Source organism: Thamnophis sirtalis, unplaced genomic scaffold (genome assembly GCF_051295495.1).
Source record: "Thamnophis sirtalis isolate CommonGarterSnake01/CBP01778 unplaced genomic scaffold, rThaSir2_p1.2 scaffold_9, whole genome shotgun sequence".
Taxonomy (NCBI): domain Eukaryota; kingdom Metazoa; phylum Chordata; class Lepidosauria; order Squamata; family Natricidae; genus Thamnophis; species Thamnophis sirtalis.
The window spans coordinates 76,630,294-76,648,543 of NW_028261389.1; the positions used below are offsets into that span (position 1 = coordinate 76,630,294).

The 18,250-nt window shown below is 37.4% G+C and overlaps 1 protein-coding gene across 3 annotated transcripts; it reads right to left on the reverse strand.

Moving 5' to 3' along the window:
- Positions 1-1,039: 1,039 nt before the first annotated feature.
- On the reverse strand, positions 1,040-16,952 carry BCAP29 (B cell receptor associated protein 29). 3 transcript variants are annotated; one of them, XM_014070637.2, is made up of 8 exons: positions 16,935-16,952; positions 16,441-16,568; positions 12,558-12,658; positions 10,719-10,869; positions 9,380-9,515; positions 8,764-8,875; positions 2,902-3,002; positions 1,040-2,314 (listed from the first exon to the last, which is right to left on the reverse strand). In XM_014070637.2, exons 2-8 carry the CDS (start codon positions 16,530-16,532, stop codon positions 2,279-2,281), a joined length of 729 nt encoding a protein of 242 aa, XP_013926112.2. In that variant the 5' UTR covers positions 16,533-16,568; positions 16,935-16,952; the 3' UTR covers positions 1,040-2,278. The 3 variants fall into 3 exon arrangements, with proteins under 3 accessions (XP_013926112.2, XP_013926111.2, XP_013926110.2); XM_014070636.2 differs by lacking the exon at positions 16,935-16,952 and adding an exon at positions 16,827-16,931; XM_014070635.2 differs by lacking the exon at positions 16,935-16,952 and having other exon boundaries at positions 16,441-16,753.
- Between the last annotated feature and the right edge of the window lie 1,298 nt (positions 16,953-18,250).

Here is an 18,250-nt window from a genome sequence, read left to right on the forward strand (position 1 = left end):
CCAGAATTTCTCCAAAAGTAGTTGTTTGTGCCTTTTCTGTTTATTTAATCGGGCCTTATATTCTGGAGAGAATTTCTTCCTATAGGGAGAAATTCCCCTCCAAATAGTATAGTATGAAGTATAGTATCTTCAAAAATAAGCATCCAGAAAAGTGATAAGCTTAGTTAGCATTGTCATGTCAAGAGATGTGTATCGTAACATCTGCTGAAAGAATTTTGCAGATTTCTCCATTTTTGACTACATTTTCCAAACAGGAGAAATCTTCTGTACTAGATTAATTCAAAGGGCAGAATGGATAATGTTCTTCCATGAAATGCAATTTATCTCATAACATGGAGACAGAAGAATATAACTTTATTTTTCTTATTCAATGTATTGTCCATCCTCAGCTTCTTCTTAGCATCCCTGCTTAATACACAATTTACCACTACAGGATGTGATGCAACAACAAAAAAAAATCAAAATTATTTTCTTAAAGCTTAAGAGACAAACGAAGTTTTGGAAACTCTAATCGGTTCCTATCACAATGAAGAAGAGATTGGACATCCTGCTACCAATTGTATATTCTCAATTAGCAGAGTATTTTTCCCCCACCCCTTTCAGTCGGTTCCTATACAGCATGCCATATCAATATTCAGCAACAAACCTATTTACAGTGAGGGTTACCCTAAAATGTAATCTTTAAAAGAGAGCTTTTAAAAGGTCTTCACTGTACATTATACAAAAACTTTGTATTTCTTAAAAACTTTGTTTCTGACCGAGTCAAGATCCTCTGAGACAGTGAGATGAAGTGACTGCAACTACTATAAATTGCACAGATAAGTAGGAATCAGTGCTTTGGAGTCTCAAAATACTTCTGCCTATTGGTACTGAAAAAAAGCTCTAAATATTTGTTTTACTTTATAATAAATGATTTCATGTTAAGTCTATTCCAGGCAAATGTACTGTCTTGAACCCTGCATCCAACTAATTTTGTCCAACTCATTTCGAGTGTAATTATGTCCGAGTTACAAGAATTGTTCCTTTATGAAGACCAAACAAAGCTTAAACATTTCTTTATTAAGAAACAAACATTCAAGTAAAATAGTGACACAAATGTGGAAAAGGCAACCCATTCAAATGGGAATAATGAAAGCAGTAAGCTGCCTTCAGCTCTGTATTCAGCAACGTTTCCCTGTGATAGCGCAAGCAAATGGTAAAACAATTTTCATCAATTGCAAATTCTCTTTGTAAAGTTGCTCAGGACGGTTAAGAGATCTTCTCGTGTAGCATCAGAAGAGCCCTTTTTACCTAAAACCTGTTGTATCCTCCGGAGAAACATGTCGGAATCCAATCCAGCGCAAGTACAGTGCAATTAATCACAGAAAAGGCAACTTAGTAAACACTGCTTAATTTCCCTCCCCACAAAAAGTGGAACATGAGATCCTGGCAAATACCTATGCAAACTCTTGAACAAATGTTAAGTGAAAAAATTACAGACTTGAACTAAATTTATAGATCTCCTTCAATATATAAAAATAAAGTACACAATCCTTCACCGGTATGACATTCACTAGATGTGGTTGGGCAGGAATTCCCCAAATGAGGAAATCAGCTGGTAATTTTAAGAATAGCAGTCTCAAAACATCTGGCTCAGAAAGGCTGCTTTGAACCAATTTCATTATTTCTACCGATTGTCTAATTTCACCCGTATGGTTAGATAACGTCACTATGCTAATTCTTATACTGACCAAATTTGATGACGTTCCTGATCATTTCTAGCAAAGTGGATTTAATTCACCTTAATTTTATGCTTGAAGTAATGTATAAAGCAATTTCCACATCAGAACAATACTTTGTATCAACCTTTTAAAAAAATATCAGAGTAGCCAGTAAGAATTCTTTAAAATGATTTATATCATCCTTGTTGGATTAAAAAAATAATACCTATTGGCATTCATTGTACCACTTAATGGTGTAAACGTATTTATAGTTCCTTGCACCCAACGAGATGTACTGTTTGAACAGTAATCCACTGTATGAACTCATCAGTATTTTGTAACCAAACAGAGTTTGCAACAAGGAATCACTGCACTTTTTGGCATGGCTAACGTAGATTTGGCAAAAACATTGCTGCAAAATGAGAAAGGTCTAGGTAATTGTTAAATTTTGATATTTCAGCAATGAATGCAGTAAATCTATTTTTTTTTTAAAACCCAAAAGCTTTTCCATATATACCTGTAAAGTAAAAACCGAACAAATAAACAATTCAGGTTGCTGTGCACGTCCTTGTCCTTCTTTAAAGAGCTTTCTTACTAGAAGCCCCCGCTTGTTGCTGTGAAGTAAAACAGATGTATGAAAAAAATTAGTATAATTATTATATAGTTGATTTTCTTTGCAAAATCACTCGGAATAATCAGAGATGGAGAAAAGCTGCCAAAATACACTGAAAGTAAAACTTGTGCCTCAGAGGTAAAATCTTAGCACATAAATCATAATTCAAATATGAAAATTCACTATGGATGAATTTTCCCTATCTCAAAAGGGTTTTAGCTAATTGGCAAGAAGAATTTTTCATGGCTGTATTTCACACTGCACTGAATCCAATATTTCTTTTAACCTGTGTTTTTTTTAGAAAGCAAATTCAGTAGCTCTGAGAATGGTCGCTTTTTCCTTCTCCTCCACATTGCCATGCTAGGAGTACCAAATACTAAAATATTAATGAAGTTAATTGTTTAAAAGAAAATAGGCTTCATTCCAACAAAGTATTTTAAATACATGAAGGAATTCCTGTTATTCTGAAACAGTACTGTATCTTGAATTAAAAATCTATTTATGAATGTTGCCTTGCATAAGACACAAGGTCGTTTATCTGGATTTGAAAAATTCTGCTTGAACAAATTAGATGCCTCTGCCCCCTACCTGTAGTTTTTCATGTTCTTTTACAAGGAGCTCATATTCTTTTTTAAGTTCTTCAGAGTGCTTCTTAGCAGCAGCAATTTCATTTCTTGTTATGAAGAGAGCTGTAAGACATAGACATGATATTATTCAGTACATATCACTGCATTTTTATTAATATCTCTGTCCCCTGAAGAATATCATTCCCAAAAATAAAATTATATTTTTAAAATGAGGAAAAAACTGGCAAGGACTTTCAGGCAGATGGCAAAAGGTGAACTGAAATTTGAATAATTTAACTGCTCTAAAATAAACAAAGTACATTTCATAAATAATGCATTTTACCTGAAAAGTCAGAGCAATTTGTGAGGGGAGAAAACATTCATTGAAAAATTTCAGGTAATAGGCCTAAGAGTCAGCTTGCAGGCCTCACTGAAACAAAGTTTTAAACTAGCAAAATTGCAAAATGTACCAGACTAATACTTTCAAATGTGCTGACTTGTGCTGAATCTTCTCCTTGATATGGATATATTTAGAGCAGGAAGAGTGAGATGATGGGAAATGAGGAACTGAAAGTAACAAGTGTCTGAGAATTTTAAATGTACACGGGTGTTTGCAGAGAGTGACGGTCAGTGACAGTCAGTAACAAAGAACAAGGAAGTAAGTTGTGACACGCATGCCGAAAACTATAAAAAGAATGTCTTGGGAAGAGTTCAGGGCCACTGGCCATAGCTAATCCTTGCTGGATTCAGCTATGACAGTGGACCTTATTGCAATAAGATGCTAATTTAAATAATGCTATGTTTGCTATTGATGTCCAAAAATTATTCATGAAACAATAAACCTCTGATCTTAAAATAAGATTTATTGACTGGTTGCTTGTGGTTTCCCTTTGCTTTTTATATAGGGAAATTTTTATAACAAATTGCAAATCAATTGGAAAATAGAGGAAGATAGAGGATAGGAAAAATAGCTTCAGATTGAGAGAAAAAAATGGAGAGGAGACAAGAGTATACTTTTTATATATTTATATACACACTTGTCATATTTATTAAGACTTATTTTAAAATGCATAAACTTTTTGTTTAGCAGAAGAGCTGAAGGAGAATATATGATAAACCCAATCTACGGTACTGTTGTAGATGACTTTGTTTACATTAACTTGCATCATCATGCAATTATACAAGTGACATAATTACATCAGTCATATAATCAAATGATTAAATAATTACATACATTTATGTAAATGATATAATTTACATGAATTGCCCAGGCTTTGTTTTTAATACATTTGTCTATTATTTGGTTATGGAAGAAAACATCTGTTATATTCAAATTTCTGTTAATAAAGATTCATTACATAAGAGTTTAATATTTGCCACAGGAAGATATTAATTTTACGATGATTTACTATTTAATTTTTTTATGCTAATGAAAATGCCATAGTATTAGATTATTTTTGGCAACTTGATTTTAGAGTAACTGAATTACTGTATGCTTTAAGAAGGACAGGCAAAACCCTTCGGTTGTAACTAAAAACAATACTATCTCTAAACATAACCAAGATAACTAGGGATAGTTGCACATCCACGACATTATTATGTTTTGACAAAAATATACTTATGGCAATATGGGTGAGGTCTTCTAAGTAGAAGAATGTCAAAGTTCAGTACATTAAAAAAATCTTTAACTTTGGGCTGTGACTGGTACACATCATGTTTGGAAGTGGGCTAGCATCCTATACAAACTACATGGATGGTAGACTCAGTTTATGATGGCTTTAATATTGCAATAAACATTTTTTTTAAAAAAAAGTTACTGCCACTCTTCTTTTCAAATACAATTTCTACTACCTTTTCCTCCCCAAGCAAACAGCCACAAGACCAACCAAACCACTGAAATTCAAAGCGATGTGGCCTTTTGTAATTGAGAGATGGATATTTTATCCATGTCCAGTAATACTATTGGGATTTTTTGGGTGTGGCACCCAGTGTGCTGATAACCACAGAGACAAGAACAGCTCCATTATGCGATCATTTTTCAGCTTTGATTTTTAGAAGGTGATACTTTTGTGATGTTCTCCAATTCAGTCTCTCATTCCATTCTCTTCTCATATTGCCACATCAATTATCTAGACTTTCTTCTTTTCAACCCCAGTTAAACCTGATGAGTTATGTGTCAAGATTTTTCATCAGTTTGTTTTTGGGACTTGCACAATATAGGTAGTTCTCAACTTATGACCACAATTGAGCCCAAAATTTATGTTGCTAAGTGAGAAATTTGCTAATTGAGTTTTGCCCCATTTTACAACTTTCCTCACTACATGTTGTGAAGCTCTGCAGTTGTTAAATTAGTAACACGGTTGTTAAGTGAATCTGATTTCCCAATTGACTTCGCTTGCCAGAAGTTTGGAAAATGATGATCACATGACCCCAAGACATGCAACAATCATAAATGTGAGTCAGTTCAAGCATCCAAATGTAAATCACATGACCATGGGGCTGCTGCAATGGTCATAAGTGTGAATAGTCACTAAGGGAACTTTTTAAAGTCAAGGACTACCTGTAGTTTAACCTCCTTTTAAACTACTGTTTCAATTATACATTCTAATCTAATCTAATCATTTTGTGTCTTAGAGGATTAAATTAATAACACTGTTCAATATTTAGAAAGGTAAAAAAATAAACCTTTTAATTTCCATGCCTGGGCTAAGTTAAAATGTCAAATATGACACCTGCCTAACTAAAAATATCATTTACAAACTCAAGGCATTATGCATAATTTTCTTTTAAATTTTCTAAAATTATTTTCAGATTTTGACTATAATTTTTTTTTGGTTTCATAATGTTGTACATTAAATTGTTTCATAACTATCTAAACCACCACACGAAACTGTATAGGAAGAAGTTCATCTCAAGAACAATGTTCTTATCGTGTTTATTTTGTATACAAGCCATGTCTGTTTATAAGAGCTACCAAACATTGTGTAAACTTTACTTTCCCTTCCTCGTTCCAAATCTTATCATCTTTCTATACATACAGAGGTGCGTGATCAAAACTTTGTAAGTTGCACACATACATCTGTGAAAATGAATATAATTAGTACTGGTGCTAAGCAGTTCTAATGCATACATTTGTCAGTAATACTTTGCATGTTTTATGATTAATATTATTCCCATCCTGCACAAGGAGGAAAACTGACAGATATATTCAACATTCAAATTAAAATTGAATTTGAGATATATATTTATTAATATTATATGCCCCCCTTTCCAAAAGTTCAAGATGTTATATATTGCATGTCCCGTTTTAGTTATTTTTCCATAACCTTCCATAACAGAAATTTATTTTTTCAAGCACACAGGTAGCTCTTTGCTATGCAGTTCTAATATATATATACAAAAGCCAAGGTGGCGCAGTGGTTAAATGCAGCACTGCAGGCTACTGCTAGATCAGCAGGTCAGCGGTTCAAATCTCACCGGCTCAGGGTTGACTCAGCCTTCCATCCTTCCGAGGTGGGTAAAATGAGGACCCAGATTGTTGGGGCGATATGCTGACTCTCTGTAAACCGCTTAGAGAGGCCTGAAAGGCCTATGAAGCGGTATATAAGTCTACTGCTATTGCTATTGCTATTGCTATATTAGTATTGAAAAGACTTAGATAATGAATAGATATTAGATCTATAGAATTATACTCATAAAACAAACCTATAATCTTTATTATTTACAAGTAGATCATAAAATGCTGAAGGAAAAATGTCTCTGTCTAGTTCTCAAGAACCTAATTTACAATCAAGAGCGATATCTGGAAAAAAAACAGCTTTTGCTATAGTTAGCTCCACATTCAATGCTCATATTTCAGAGTTAATTCTTTTTACAGGATTCTTGTTTCGTTGGCTGGTGTTTGAAATGCTAATGTTTGGAAAACTCTGCCGGCTTAAGACTGTATTCTATTTTATAGTTATACTGACTTTTGACAATTGTTTTGAGATTTAATTTGAAGACTGATGTTTGCCTACAAAAAACATCATGTTCTCTGTGTAACCAAAGATTTAATACATTTTAGATGCCTGACCTTCACAAGGTCAAGCAATATTATTCATTTCAGCCAGTAAACACCCAAGAAGTTTCATAAATCTTGCTAGATCCAGAAAGCGCACGCAGAGTCAGGAAAATTCTGTCTGTATCGTAGTGCTATTTTATTAAGAAAACTTAGATTGAACAAGGAAGTTAATAAAAGAACTGTGTTATCATACTCTTGGTTTTGATTCTCTTGAAGCAAACACAGATAATTGCTAGGTATCCTATTGATTGCAAAACAGATCATACCAGAATATGGTCCTGATCTATAAATTCTCTATATTTCTGCAGTTAGTTTTGCAATTTTTTCATAACACAACTGTAACCAGCTGTGCAGTTCTTTATTGAGAAGTAGCTTCTAAAGTTCTCACCAGCTAAGTAAACTATGTTTTAATATTACATGTTAGGACTTCTATCTGCTTGCCAAAATCTATTTATTGCATATGTATGCCACCTGAATCCCAATGACTCTGGGTGTCTCACAAATAAAAACATTGGGAAAAAAACCCCAGAAAGAATCCTTGAGTTACAATAGAAATTGGGACCAGAAGCTCCATTGCCAAGTGATGCAGTTGTAAATCACAAGGGCATAGCTCAGCAACGGTAACCTCTCCAATCCCACTTGCCATTGTTAACTGAATCTCAGCCATTGTTAGAAGAGGATCTCCTTCCGACTTCCTGCCAATTTCCCACTACCCTGGGGAAGCCAGCAGGAAATCGCAAGTCTGAAGAAGCTTGCAAGAAGGCTGATAATTAGGTTAAGTAGCTGCTGCTAGATGGGTTAGGAGGGAATAGGGGGGCACAGACGGCTGGAGCGATGTGATGTGAGTGAAACAAGGCTTGGGGTGGCTTCTGCTCACTGGGGGAAGGAGCAACGTGATGTGCAGGAGTTGTGGCAATTCTCAGGGAGGGTGCATAAGGATGCGCGAGAGTGGCTCAGCAAGTCTCGGGGAGGATGCACAGGAGTGTTTAAGTGGCAGGGGAGTGTGGTGAGGTTCAAGAAAGATGCACGAGGGTCCATAAAGGGGCATGGAAAGGCTTGTGGAGGATATGTGGGTGTGCATGAGAGTGACATGACAAGACTTGGGAAGGATGCTCGAGGATGCACAAGTTGCAGAGAGATGTGAGGCTCAGGGAGATTGGAAGGGAAGTAAGACTGGGCTCAGGGTGGGGTTGTGCGAGTGGCCAGGATGGCAAGGCCTGGGGAGGGGAGGGTGTGTGGGGTTGCACAGGTAGCTGATGTGGTGCAAGTGCAAAGAGGTTGGGTAAGTGGGCATGGGCCAGGGAGACTTATCCTAATGACTTTTGACCTTCCCTGCCGGCATCCCCATTGATTTTCTGGAGAAGCTAGCAGGGAAAGGAGCAAATGGTGATTATAAGATTGTGGTTTTAGGTGTGAGCAGGTTGCCAAGTTCCCAGATTGTAATCATGTGACCGGGTGGATATTGGGACAGCAAGAACTTCAAGGACCAATGTAATCACCATTACTGTCATGACTTCAAATGAATAGCTGTAAATTGAGGACTGCTTATAAAAGATATCAAGATGACAGAAACAGAACTGGAATGAAAAAAATAAATACGCCTACACAAACCCAAGAGGCTTTACTAACCCACACTAAAGGCCTGTTACAATCCTTCTTTTAGCTATAGCTGTGCATATCCTGGTTAAAATAATAGAAGTAGGTAGCAACCTATTTGCTCCATTGGAGGGAGCAAGTGTATTTTGCATCCTACACGACAGGGAACAAAATGTTTTGCATCTGTGATTCTATGCAAAATATATTTAGCAATTTTAAAAAAAATACCTTCTGAAGTTGCCTTTAATGCTGTTTTTAACTGATCCACTTCTACGGTTAGCTTCTCATTTGTTATCAAACACAAATGTTCACCGGTAGAATGTTTAGCTTCTCTCAATGTCTGCCAAAAGGAGGGGGGAAATGTATCAGTTCTCTGTTTCACATTTTCTATAATCCTGCCCCTATTCACATTTGGTCGGAGAGTGGGAGGAGGCATTTGGTTACCTTGGAGATACCTTTAGATTAAGTAATTAACTTTGCTAACCAAACCGTGACACTGGAGGTAATGCCTTTAGCCAAAGCTGGCACGTTACATAAATGTCTAATTTTGATTTTGATTTCTATGCTAATTTTGAATATCCATCCTTCCGAGGTCAGTAAAATGAGGACCCAGATTGTTGGGGGCAAGATGCTGACTCTGTAAATTACTTAGAGAGGCCTATAAAGCACTGTGAAGCGGTATTTAAGTCTAAGTGCTATTGTTCCAAGTGCTATTATGTCTTGTAACGTCTTCTAAGAAATATAAGAAAAAAAGGCCATGGTAGGGGAGTCTACAAATGAAACTGATATGAAAGAGATGGGCAATTAATACAGGGAAAAACAACCGATGAGCCAGGAAATATACCAGTTGCAATTTTTCGTTTTCTTCTAAGCATTTCCGGGCAGCTTCATTGCTGTTTGCTACTTCTATTTTCAGAATCTTCTCCGTTTCCATCTCTTTTGCCAATAGAGTGATAAGGGAAACAAGACGTCTCAATACACTATGGAGATAAAAATAAATAAATAACTGATTCATCGGCATAGCCAAAGCATCAACTGATATTCATTTTTCTAAGTTTTGTAATAAGCAAAGGAAACATTTCACTTTCTATCATTTCTAAAAATGATTTAAAACTACAAAAACTATATTTTAGAGATTTTTTTTTTTAAAAAACAGACTTTACTGCTGTGCAGTATCCTGAATTGTTCAAATGCTCCAGAAGTTATTTGTTAAAACTTTAGAGAAACTTCCTGATGAATTACAACACATTTGCCATTAAATTTAGAAGGAAATTTTTGAAATTTTAATACCTTCAATTTTGGCTTAGGTCTGCAAACCAAATTCTGAACAGGTTTGATCCATATGCAGATGTAAATATGGAGTGCAGTACAGATAGGCCTTGACTTACAACCACATTGAGCCCAAAATTTCTGTTGCTAAGCAAGGGAGTTGTTAAATGAATTTGCCACAGTTTATGAACTTTCTTGCCAATTGTTAAGCGAATCCCTGCAAATTATCACTTTAGTAATATGGTTGTTAAGTGAATCTGGCTTCCCCCTTGACTTTGTCTGTCAAAAAGTGGCAAAAAATGGTCACATGACCCTGGGGCACCATAACCTCATAAATAAATGCCACTTGCCAAGCATCCGAATTTAGATTACATCACCATGGGGAGGCTGCAATGGTCATAAGTGTGAAAAACGGTCACACTTTTTTCAGTGCTGTTGTAACTTTGGTCACTAAATGAACTATTATTAAGTCAAGGATTATCTGTATAGATAAAATGGCTGTTGAATTCAAAAGATTCTCAATCCATGAGGATAAAATCCAATATATTAAAAAATGTGAAGGATAAAATCCGCACTCCTTGCCCGTGTCTCCCACTTGCACAGCTCAGAAGCTTTATGTTTGACAGGCCAATATATGGAAACCCCTGTAGAATTATTTACTTGAAAGTAGCATGAAGATTTATTTCCTTTCAAGAAATTTAATGGCAAGTCTTCCAAACACAGAGAAACTAAATATAGCATGAGCAGTCTTTCCAATCAATTGTTCTATCACTGCCTTCTGAAACAGAACAGTATTATTCTAAGAAAGAGTATTAGTTTTATCCATGAACATCTGCTGTTCTTTATTTTATTTTATCCAATTCATATATTTGATGTTTTTAGAAAATGTTGACCCATAGCATTCTTATACTTACAGCCAAAGAAAGAGAGAAAATCCTGATATGTAAAGATTTCGTTGTGATCTAAAGAGTTTCATCTGAATGTGATCCATTGAGGTGAGGCTTGAATGGGGTTTCTCTTCGTTTAATTGAACAGTTGAGTATTTCCTCACTTCTCTTATTGCATCTGGGAGCATAAATACATACATATATAAATTGCACCTGTTTTCTATTACCTCTTCGTATTTACTAGTTCAATATAGTTCTATACTGCCCATACCCTATTTTAATCATTGGGTCTCTGAAAATAAGATTTATATTAATGCATTAGAGTTAATAGCTATTGAAATGAAATATAAAGTACATAAACTTCCTTGGACACTTCAATATTTAGTTAACTTTATACTTATGTACTTCAAATAGATGATTTTTTATAATAAAGGCTATATATATATTTGTCCGTCCATCCGTCCTTCCAGATTTCCCTGTCCAGTCAGGTACAACTCTAAGGCACAGTGCTAATCTCCATTTCTTGTCCGAAGATGTTTTGGTGGTCAGCATGACTATATGCCAAAGGTGCACAGATTGTTCCCACTAAATAGGTACCGATTAATCTACTTGCATTTGTATGCTTTCAAACCGCTAGATGGGCAGGAGCTGAGGCAAGTAATGGGAGCTCACCCCATTGTCTGGAACCTCCTCTCGAAGCTCAGCATCTTTAACTGCTGAGCCATTGCATCCCCGTACACATATATGTATGTTACCATCAATGTGTGAAATTTCACATTTTATACAATGCCTAAGAAATCTATAGAATGGCAAAAACGGGACATCAAAATAAGAAACACTTAATATTCCACACATTTCCTACGCATTCTATTCAATGCCAAAAGACAAACAGGCACAGTATAAAATATGTCTACTATACTTGTTACAACAAGGAGGCCAACATTGGTATTTTTCAGTTTTTTTCTTCAGTAAAGAAAGTCCTGTACTCTATTTTGCATTTCTTCTTTGATTTTCATGTATGTTTTTTCAATAAAGGGTTAATTGTAAACCTTTTCAGGATTCTCCTTTCATACTTTGCCTAAATACTGTAGTTCTTGTAATGCTTAGGTATCATATTCAATACCTAGGGAAAATATATAGCATATTAAAATAACATACCAGACTTTTCGTATATGGCCTAAAAATGGCAGATATTCTATAGATTTACTAGGTATGCTATACAATGCCAGCTTTTCACACATTGCTGGAAACACACACACACAGAGAGAGAGAGAGAGAAAGAGAGAGAGAGAAATGTACCAAACATCGTAACTTAAATAAAAACAATATAATATTTAGCAATAATTTTAAAATGATCCTTAAACAAAAATAAAAGTTAGCAAAAAAGTTTTGTACAGTCCTCTAAAACAGCTTTTCCCAACCTGATGCTCTCTAAATATTAACCAACAATGCATATTTTAATCGTACTACCCAAAATGCTGATAGTATCTGATCAGACTTGTAATGCAAATTTCTAGCCACCACTACATTGATTGTCTTAAAGAAATCCATCTCCAGAAATTAGTTTTCCTCATAAAAATTCAAAAGTAACTGCTGTACAGTAGAAAGAAAGAGTGCCACCTGCTGATTCTTTAAAAAAATACTTCTTGCCATAAATGTTTCAATAGATGTTTCATGCCAATCTTATTTATGTTTTACTATCACACAATGAGAAAACACCACTTGCCTCTTGTTCAACTGATTTTGTAACATATATTGCCTCATCTGCAACAAAATCAATCTTTAGGTAGTAAATACAATCAACACTTTTTGCTTTCACATTCTGTTCATATTAATAGCAACATGCAAAATTGTTTTTCTACTTACCAAGAAATAAAACAATTAATATAACTATAATAGTAAGGAATGTCTTGTTCCAATAGGCTGCGATTCTATTCCATACAGAGATCATAAAAACCTTATTCCATCTATAAAAGAAACATTTTTTAAAAAAATCAATGTATGAACGCTCCATTAGGTAAGAATCTTAAGTATATGCACAAATTTACCCAATTTACTTTTCAAGCACTTGCCAATACAGGTAGTCCTCGACTTATGATCACAATCAAGTCCAAAATTTATGTTGTTAAGTGAGACATTAAGCCAGCTGGGGAAATATTTGGGTTAAATCAGTCCTGTAAAATTTATATTCATTGACTTTGCTTGCCAGGAGGTCGCAAAAAGGAATCATGATCCTAGGACACTGTAACTGTCATAAATCAGTTGCCAAGCGTTCGAATTTTGTTCACATGACTATGGGGATGCTGCAAAAGTGGAAGTGTGAAAATGGTCATAAGTCACTTTTTTCATGACATTGTAACTTCAAATAGTCATTAAATGAATTATTATAAGTCGAGGACTTCCTGTACTGCCTACAATAGCTGTTAAAATGTAGAGAATTTAAGTGAGAACACTTCTGTTTTATAAGGTCATAGCTCCAGTATCAATGGAGTCTCTAAATAACCATAAAATATAGTAACTAGTTTATGCCAAAGCCGACTTTGCAGAGATGCAAGAACTTCAAAGGATGCAAAGGATAAACTGTTGACAACTTATTTGTTAGGAGAGGGGAAGTTCTTTCAGAGGAAGATAATCTTAGAAATGGAGAAGTATGCTTGAATGTATGTCTAATATATGTTAGCCAGAGCAAAATTCGGTTGGATGACCATTAACTCAAAAAGCCAATTAATGCGATTGTTTTTCAATTGATTTTGCCCCTAAAATACAGGACATTTGGATATTTCTGTTTATTGCAAATGGAACAAAGATTATGATACCAAATATAAACCATACATTGATTGGCATCCTGAAATGTATTAAAAATAGATATGAAGGAAACACAAAACTCAAAAGACCATGTTCATTATTCATGTAGGGCCACTATAAGTAGTCCTTGACTTACAACCATAGTTGAACAAATCCAGCTTTGTCAAGCCGAAAAATTTTAAAAATAGGAAGGAACTACATGTGCATTATTTGTGTAGGGTCACTACAGGAAGTCCTTGACTTATAAACATTTGCTTTTGACAATTGCAGCATCCCCATAGTTACATGACCAAAACTTAGCTGCTTGGCAACTGACTTGCATTTAACTCTGTAGCTGTGTCTCGGGGTCATTTTGAGACCTTCTGACTAGCAAAGTCAATGGGGAAGCCAGATTCACTTAAGAACCCTGTTTGTTACATGTATCCTCAACTTACAAAAGTTCATTTAGTGACCGTTTGAAGCTATAACAGCACTGAAAAAAGTGACATATGACACCACCACCACCCCGGTCACGTGATGAAAATTCAGATGTTTGGCAATCATAAATTCATACTTACGCCGAATTGCGGTGTCCCAGGGTCACATGTTCATATTTTCTTTTTTTTAATTAAATTTAATTTTTTTTTAATTTAAAACAAATACAACATCCTTCTTTACATGCTATAGAAAGTGTATCAGTTGGTTACAAATAGACTTTTGTGCATCTCTTCCACAGTCAACAAACATAATTCATGTTAACTCGAGCATTTTAACTCAAATATTCATACATGTCACCATCATCATATATCCATTTTCATTTGACTATAATTGTTATTAAAAAAATATTAATAATAATTTTTGTTACTTAAACAACACATGCCCACACCAGTGGGAAAAGAAAAGAAAAAAAGAAAAGAAAAAAAAACAAGGCAGGGAAAAAAAGAAAAGAAAAAAAAACACAGGTATATATTATAAAAAAAGTATATCAGCTGGTTACAACATGTTTTGGTGCATCTCTTCCATTAATTCATATTAATTCAAATATGTTTAAATAAATGTAGTCAACTAAAAGTGGAGGTATAATGATGTCAATATGGTAAACATTTGAGTTAAGATATTTGACATGTTTATATTTTCTGACCTTCTGACAAGCAAAGTCAATGGGGGAAGCCAGTTTCACTTAACAAGGCAGTGTTACTAATTTAACAACTGCAGTGATTCACTTAATAACTGTGGCAAGAAAGGTGGCAAAACAGGGCAAAATTCGAACAAATTTCTTGTTTAGCAACAGGAATTTGGGGCTCCATTAAGTCAAGAACTACCTGTACTAACTTAACAACTGCAGTGATTCACTAAACAAGCCGTAAAATGGAGCAAAACTCACTTAACAACTGCCTCGCTTAGCAATAGAAACTTTGGGCTCTATAGTGGTCATAAGTCAAGGACTACCTGGTGTATAAGAAGCTATATTTCCTGATGGCTTTGTTGAGGCTGAAGGCACCTGCCTGGGCTTGCAAAGAAGCCTTGATGGAACCATTCCTTGCAGCCCCAGCCACTCCAGCACAACAGACCATGATCAAGCCACCATTTAAAAAACCCCTGCAAATAGATTGACATCAATGGCTTCTCTCCTTAACCCCTCTGCTCCCCCTCCCCAAAAACAATTTAAGTTTACTCTCAACCAGCCTGTGTCCTTTTTTTGGGGGGGAAAAAAACCTATATGAGGGGTTTGCAGGCCGTCCTCAACGTACGACCGCAACCGAGTCCAAAATTCATGTTGCCAAGTGAGAAACTTGTTGAGTTTCGCCCCGTTTTACGACTTCCCGTGCTAACATTTGCGAAGCGAATCGCTTGCCGTTGTTAAATGAGCAACACGGACATAAAGCGAATCCAGCTACCCCCCCCCATTGACTTTGCTTGCCTGAAGGTCGCAAAAGGGGATCATGATACACACACAGACACTGCAACCGTCACATGTGTGAGTCAGTTCTCAAAAGCATCCCAATGTCACCATAGGGAAGCGGCGACAGTGGTTAAGTGGGGGGGGGGGAACGGTCACAAGTCACTTTCTAACTTCGACCGGTCACTAAACGAACGGTTATAAGTCGAGGAGGCTGAAGGCACCTGCCTAGGCTTGCAAAGAAGCCTTGATGGAGCCATTCCTTGCAGCCCCAGCCACTCCAGCACAACAGACCATGATCAAGCCACCATTTTAAAAGCGCCCCCCCCCCGCAAACAAACCCACATCAACGGCTTCTCTCTTTATTTCCTCCCCCAAACAAACAAACAAACAAACCCCAATTAAGTCAACCAGCCTGTTTACTTTCGGGGGGGGGGGGAAAGAAACGCTGCATAAGAGGTTTATTTTTTCAGAATAAAAACTACACGAGGGGTTTATTTTCTCCCTAAGTAAAACTGCATGAAGGGTTTATTTACATCCGGGTGTGTGTGTTATTTTCTCCCTAAGAAAAACTGCATGATTTCCTCAAAATAAAAGCTGCATGAAGGCTTTATTTCCCCCTAAGAAAAACGGCATGAGGGGTTTTATTTTCTCCCTCAGAAAAACGGCATGATTTTTCCTCAGAATAAAAGCTGCATGAAGGCTTTATTTCCTCTTAAGAAAAACGGCATCAGGGCTTTATTCCCACCCCACCCACCCCCGAATAAAAACACGAGAGCTTTATTTCCCCCTAAGAAAAAACTATATGAGGGGTTTATTTCCCCTGAATGGAAAAACTGCACGAGGACTTTATTTTTGCCCCTAAGAAAAACCGCATGAGGGGTTTATTTCCCCCCCCCCACTGAATAAAAATTGTATGAGGGGTTTATTCCCCTCCCTCGAATAAAAACTATGTGAGGACTTTTATTCACCACCACCCCCGGGAATAAAAACGACGCGAGGCTTTTATTTTCCCTGAAGAAAAACTTCCCGCAGAAGAGAAGGCCCGGCCGGGCCCCGATTTACCTCACGGGCGAGACGAGCGGCAGGCAGAGCAGGAGCAACAAGGCGATTTCGCCGTAGAGAAAGGCGGCCACGACGCCCCATTGGTAGGTCATGGCGCCTCTGAAGGGGACCCTCCACCGCCGCTGCTCCTGAGGAAGGAAGCCCCGTTAGCTCGGCGGGGACCGAAGGAAAACCCCCTCCTCAGGCCGGTATTCGCCGGGTCAACGTTCCCCCCCTCACGCGGCCAGACCCGGAGAAGCCACCGGCGCAGCTCGGCGACTTATCCGCGTTTCTCCCGCGCCATCCCGGCCCAAGCGTCACCCGGGGGCGCCTCCTCAGCCGCGCGGCCCAGGCTTTCCTGTCAGGCGGCCCGAGCGAAGTCCTACTCGCCCGAGGCGTCGTTATACCTCCGGCAGGGCGGGAAAACGGCGGCTTCCTTCGCTCCCTCAGGCCGGGAAGCCGCCGTCGCCGTCCAGTCGGCCCACCTCAGGCCGGGGAGCGATTTTTTTTTTTACCTCAGGCTTCCCCCCAGTTTCGGTTTGGCCTCAGCGCGCGGGGTGGCTGGGTGGGCGTGTAACGTGTGAATTGGGAAACTCGGATTGGGAGGAGGTGGGGACGGATGAGGGAAGGGTACGAGCCCCGTACGTGAATGGTAGGCTTTTTATTTGTACGGCGGCGGGGGAATGCTTGGCCGCAGCTCCCCTTGCAAACTCCGCTTTCACACGTTGCAGTGGGGATCTGAGGGAATCCAGTGGATTACAACGCGGGTGTGTGGGGTATCCGTTTGCAAGGCTGGCTGGCTTGCTTGTTGCAGGCTGAGGAGGTTCCCTTGGGGGCCCTAAATTTACACTTCTGTGGGAAGCCCCCTCTTCCTAGATAGAAAAATGAAATATTTTGATATATCATAATATATCATATATATTATATCTACCTACCTACCTACCTACCTACCTACCTACCTAATCTATCTATCATCTATCTATCTATCATCTATCAATCAATCAATCAATCAATCAATCTATCTATCAATCTATCTATCAATCAATCTATCATCTATCTATCTATCTATCAATCAATCTATCATCTATCTATCTATCAATCTATCTATCATCTATCAATCAATCAATCTATCATCTATCTATCTATCTATCTATCTATCTTTCTATCTATCATCTATCTATCTATCATCTATCTATCAATCTATCAATCTATCAATCTATCAATCTATCATCTATCTATCAATCTATCAATCTATCTATCATCTATCTATCAATCAATCTATCTATCTATCATCTATATCTATCTATCTATCTATCATCTATTTCCCCTAAAGGAGAAATGGAGAAACATGTTCTTTGTGGCAGTGTGGGAAGTTATCACCCAGCCCTCTCCCAGAAAAATGAAATATCCTAGGAAATATTGAAAAGGCAGAATATTTCTCTGGATGTGAAAAGAAACATGTTTCAAATGACAGAATAGTTGCCTATAGCTTTCTGCCCATCCCCAGCTAAGATGGGCAGGCTAGCCCACTTTACATAATAAAGACTTCTCCACTGCGGCTGCAGGGGGAAGGGATATTACTCAACTGACCACAAGGCAACTGAGAACTCATCACAGCCTAGAGAGTAGCCCCCTGCATGGCACCATGGAAGTTTGACAACCAATCAGAATACATTTCTTACACAGGAACAGGAAACAGAGAGGTGGGACTGAACAGGGTATAAAAGCCTAGCAAGCCCCTTCCTCAACCCCTTCTCTCTTCTTCTCCATCAACATTGAAACGTGATCACCTTTTCTGATCAGGGCTCAAGCCATGTGGCCCTGTCCAACA

Bases quoted from the DNA above. Each gene is read 5' to 3' on its own strand.
- BCAP29 (XM_014070637.2), bottom strand. From the start codon at position 16,532: ATGACCTACCAATGGGGCGTCGTGGCCGCCTTTCTCTACGGCGAAATC. The intron at 10,870-12,557 runs GTAAGTAGAAAA...TTATGCTCCCAG, and splicing joins ATTAATTGTTTTATTTCTTG to ATGCAATAAGAGAAGTGAGG. The intron at 9,516-10,718 runs GTAAGTATAAGA...TTATCTCCATAG, and splicing joins TTTTCTCTCTTTCTTTGGCT to TGTATTGAGACGTCTTGTTT.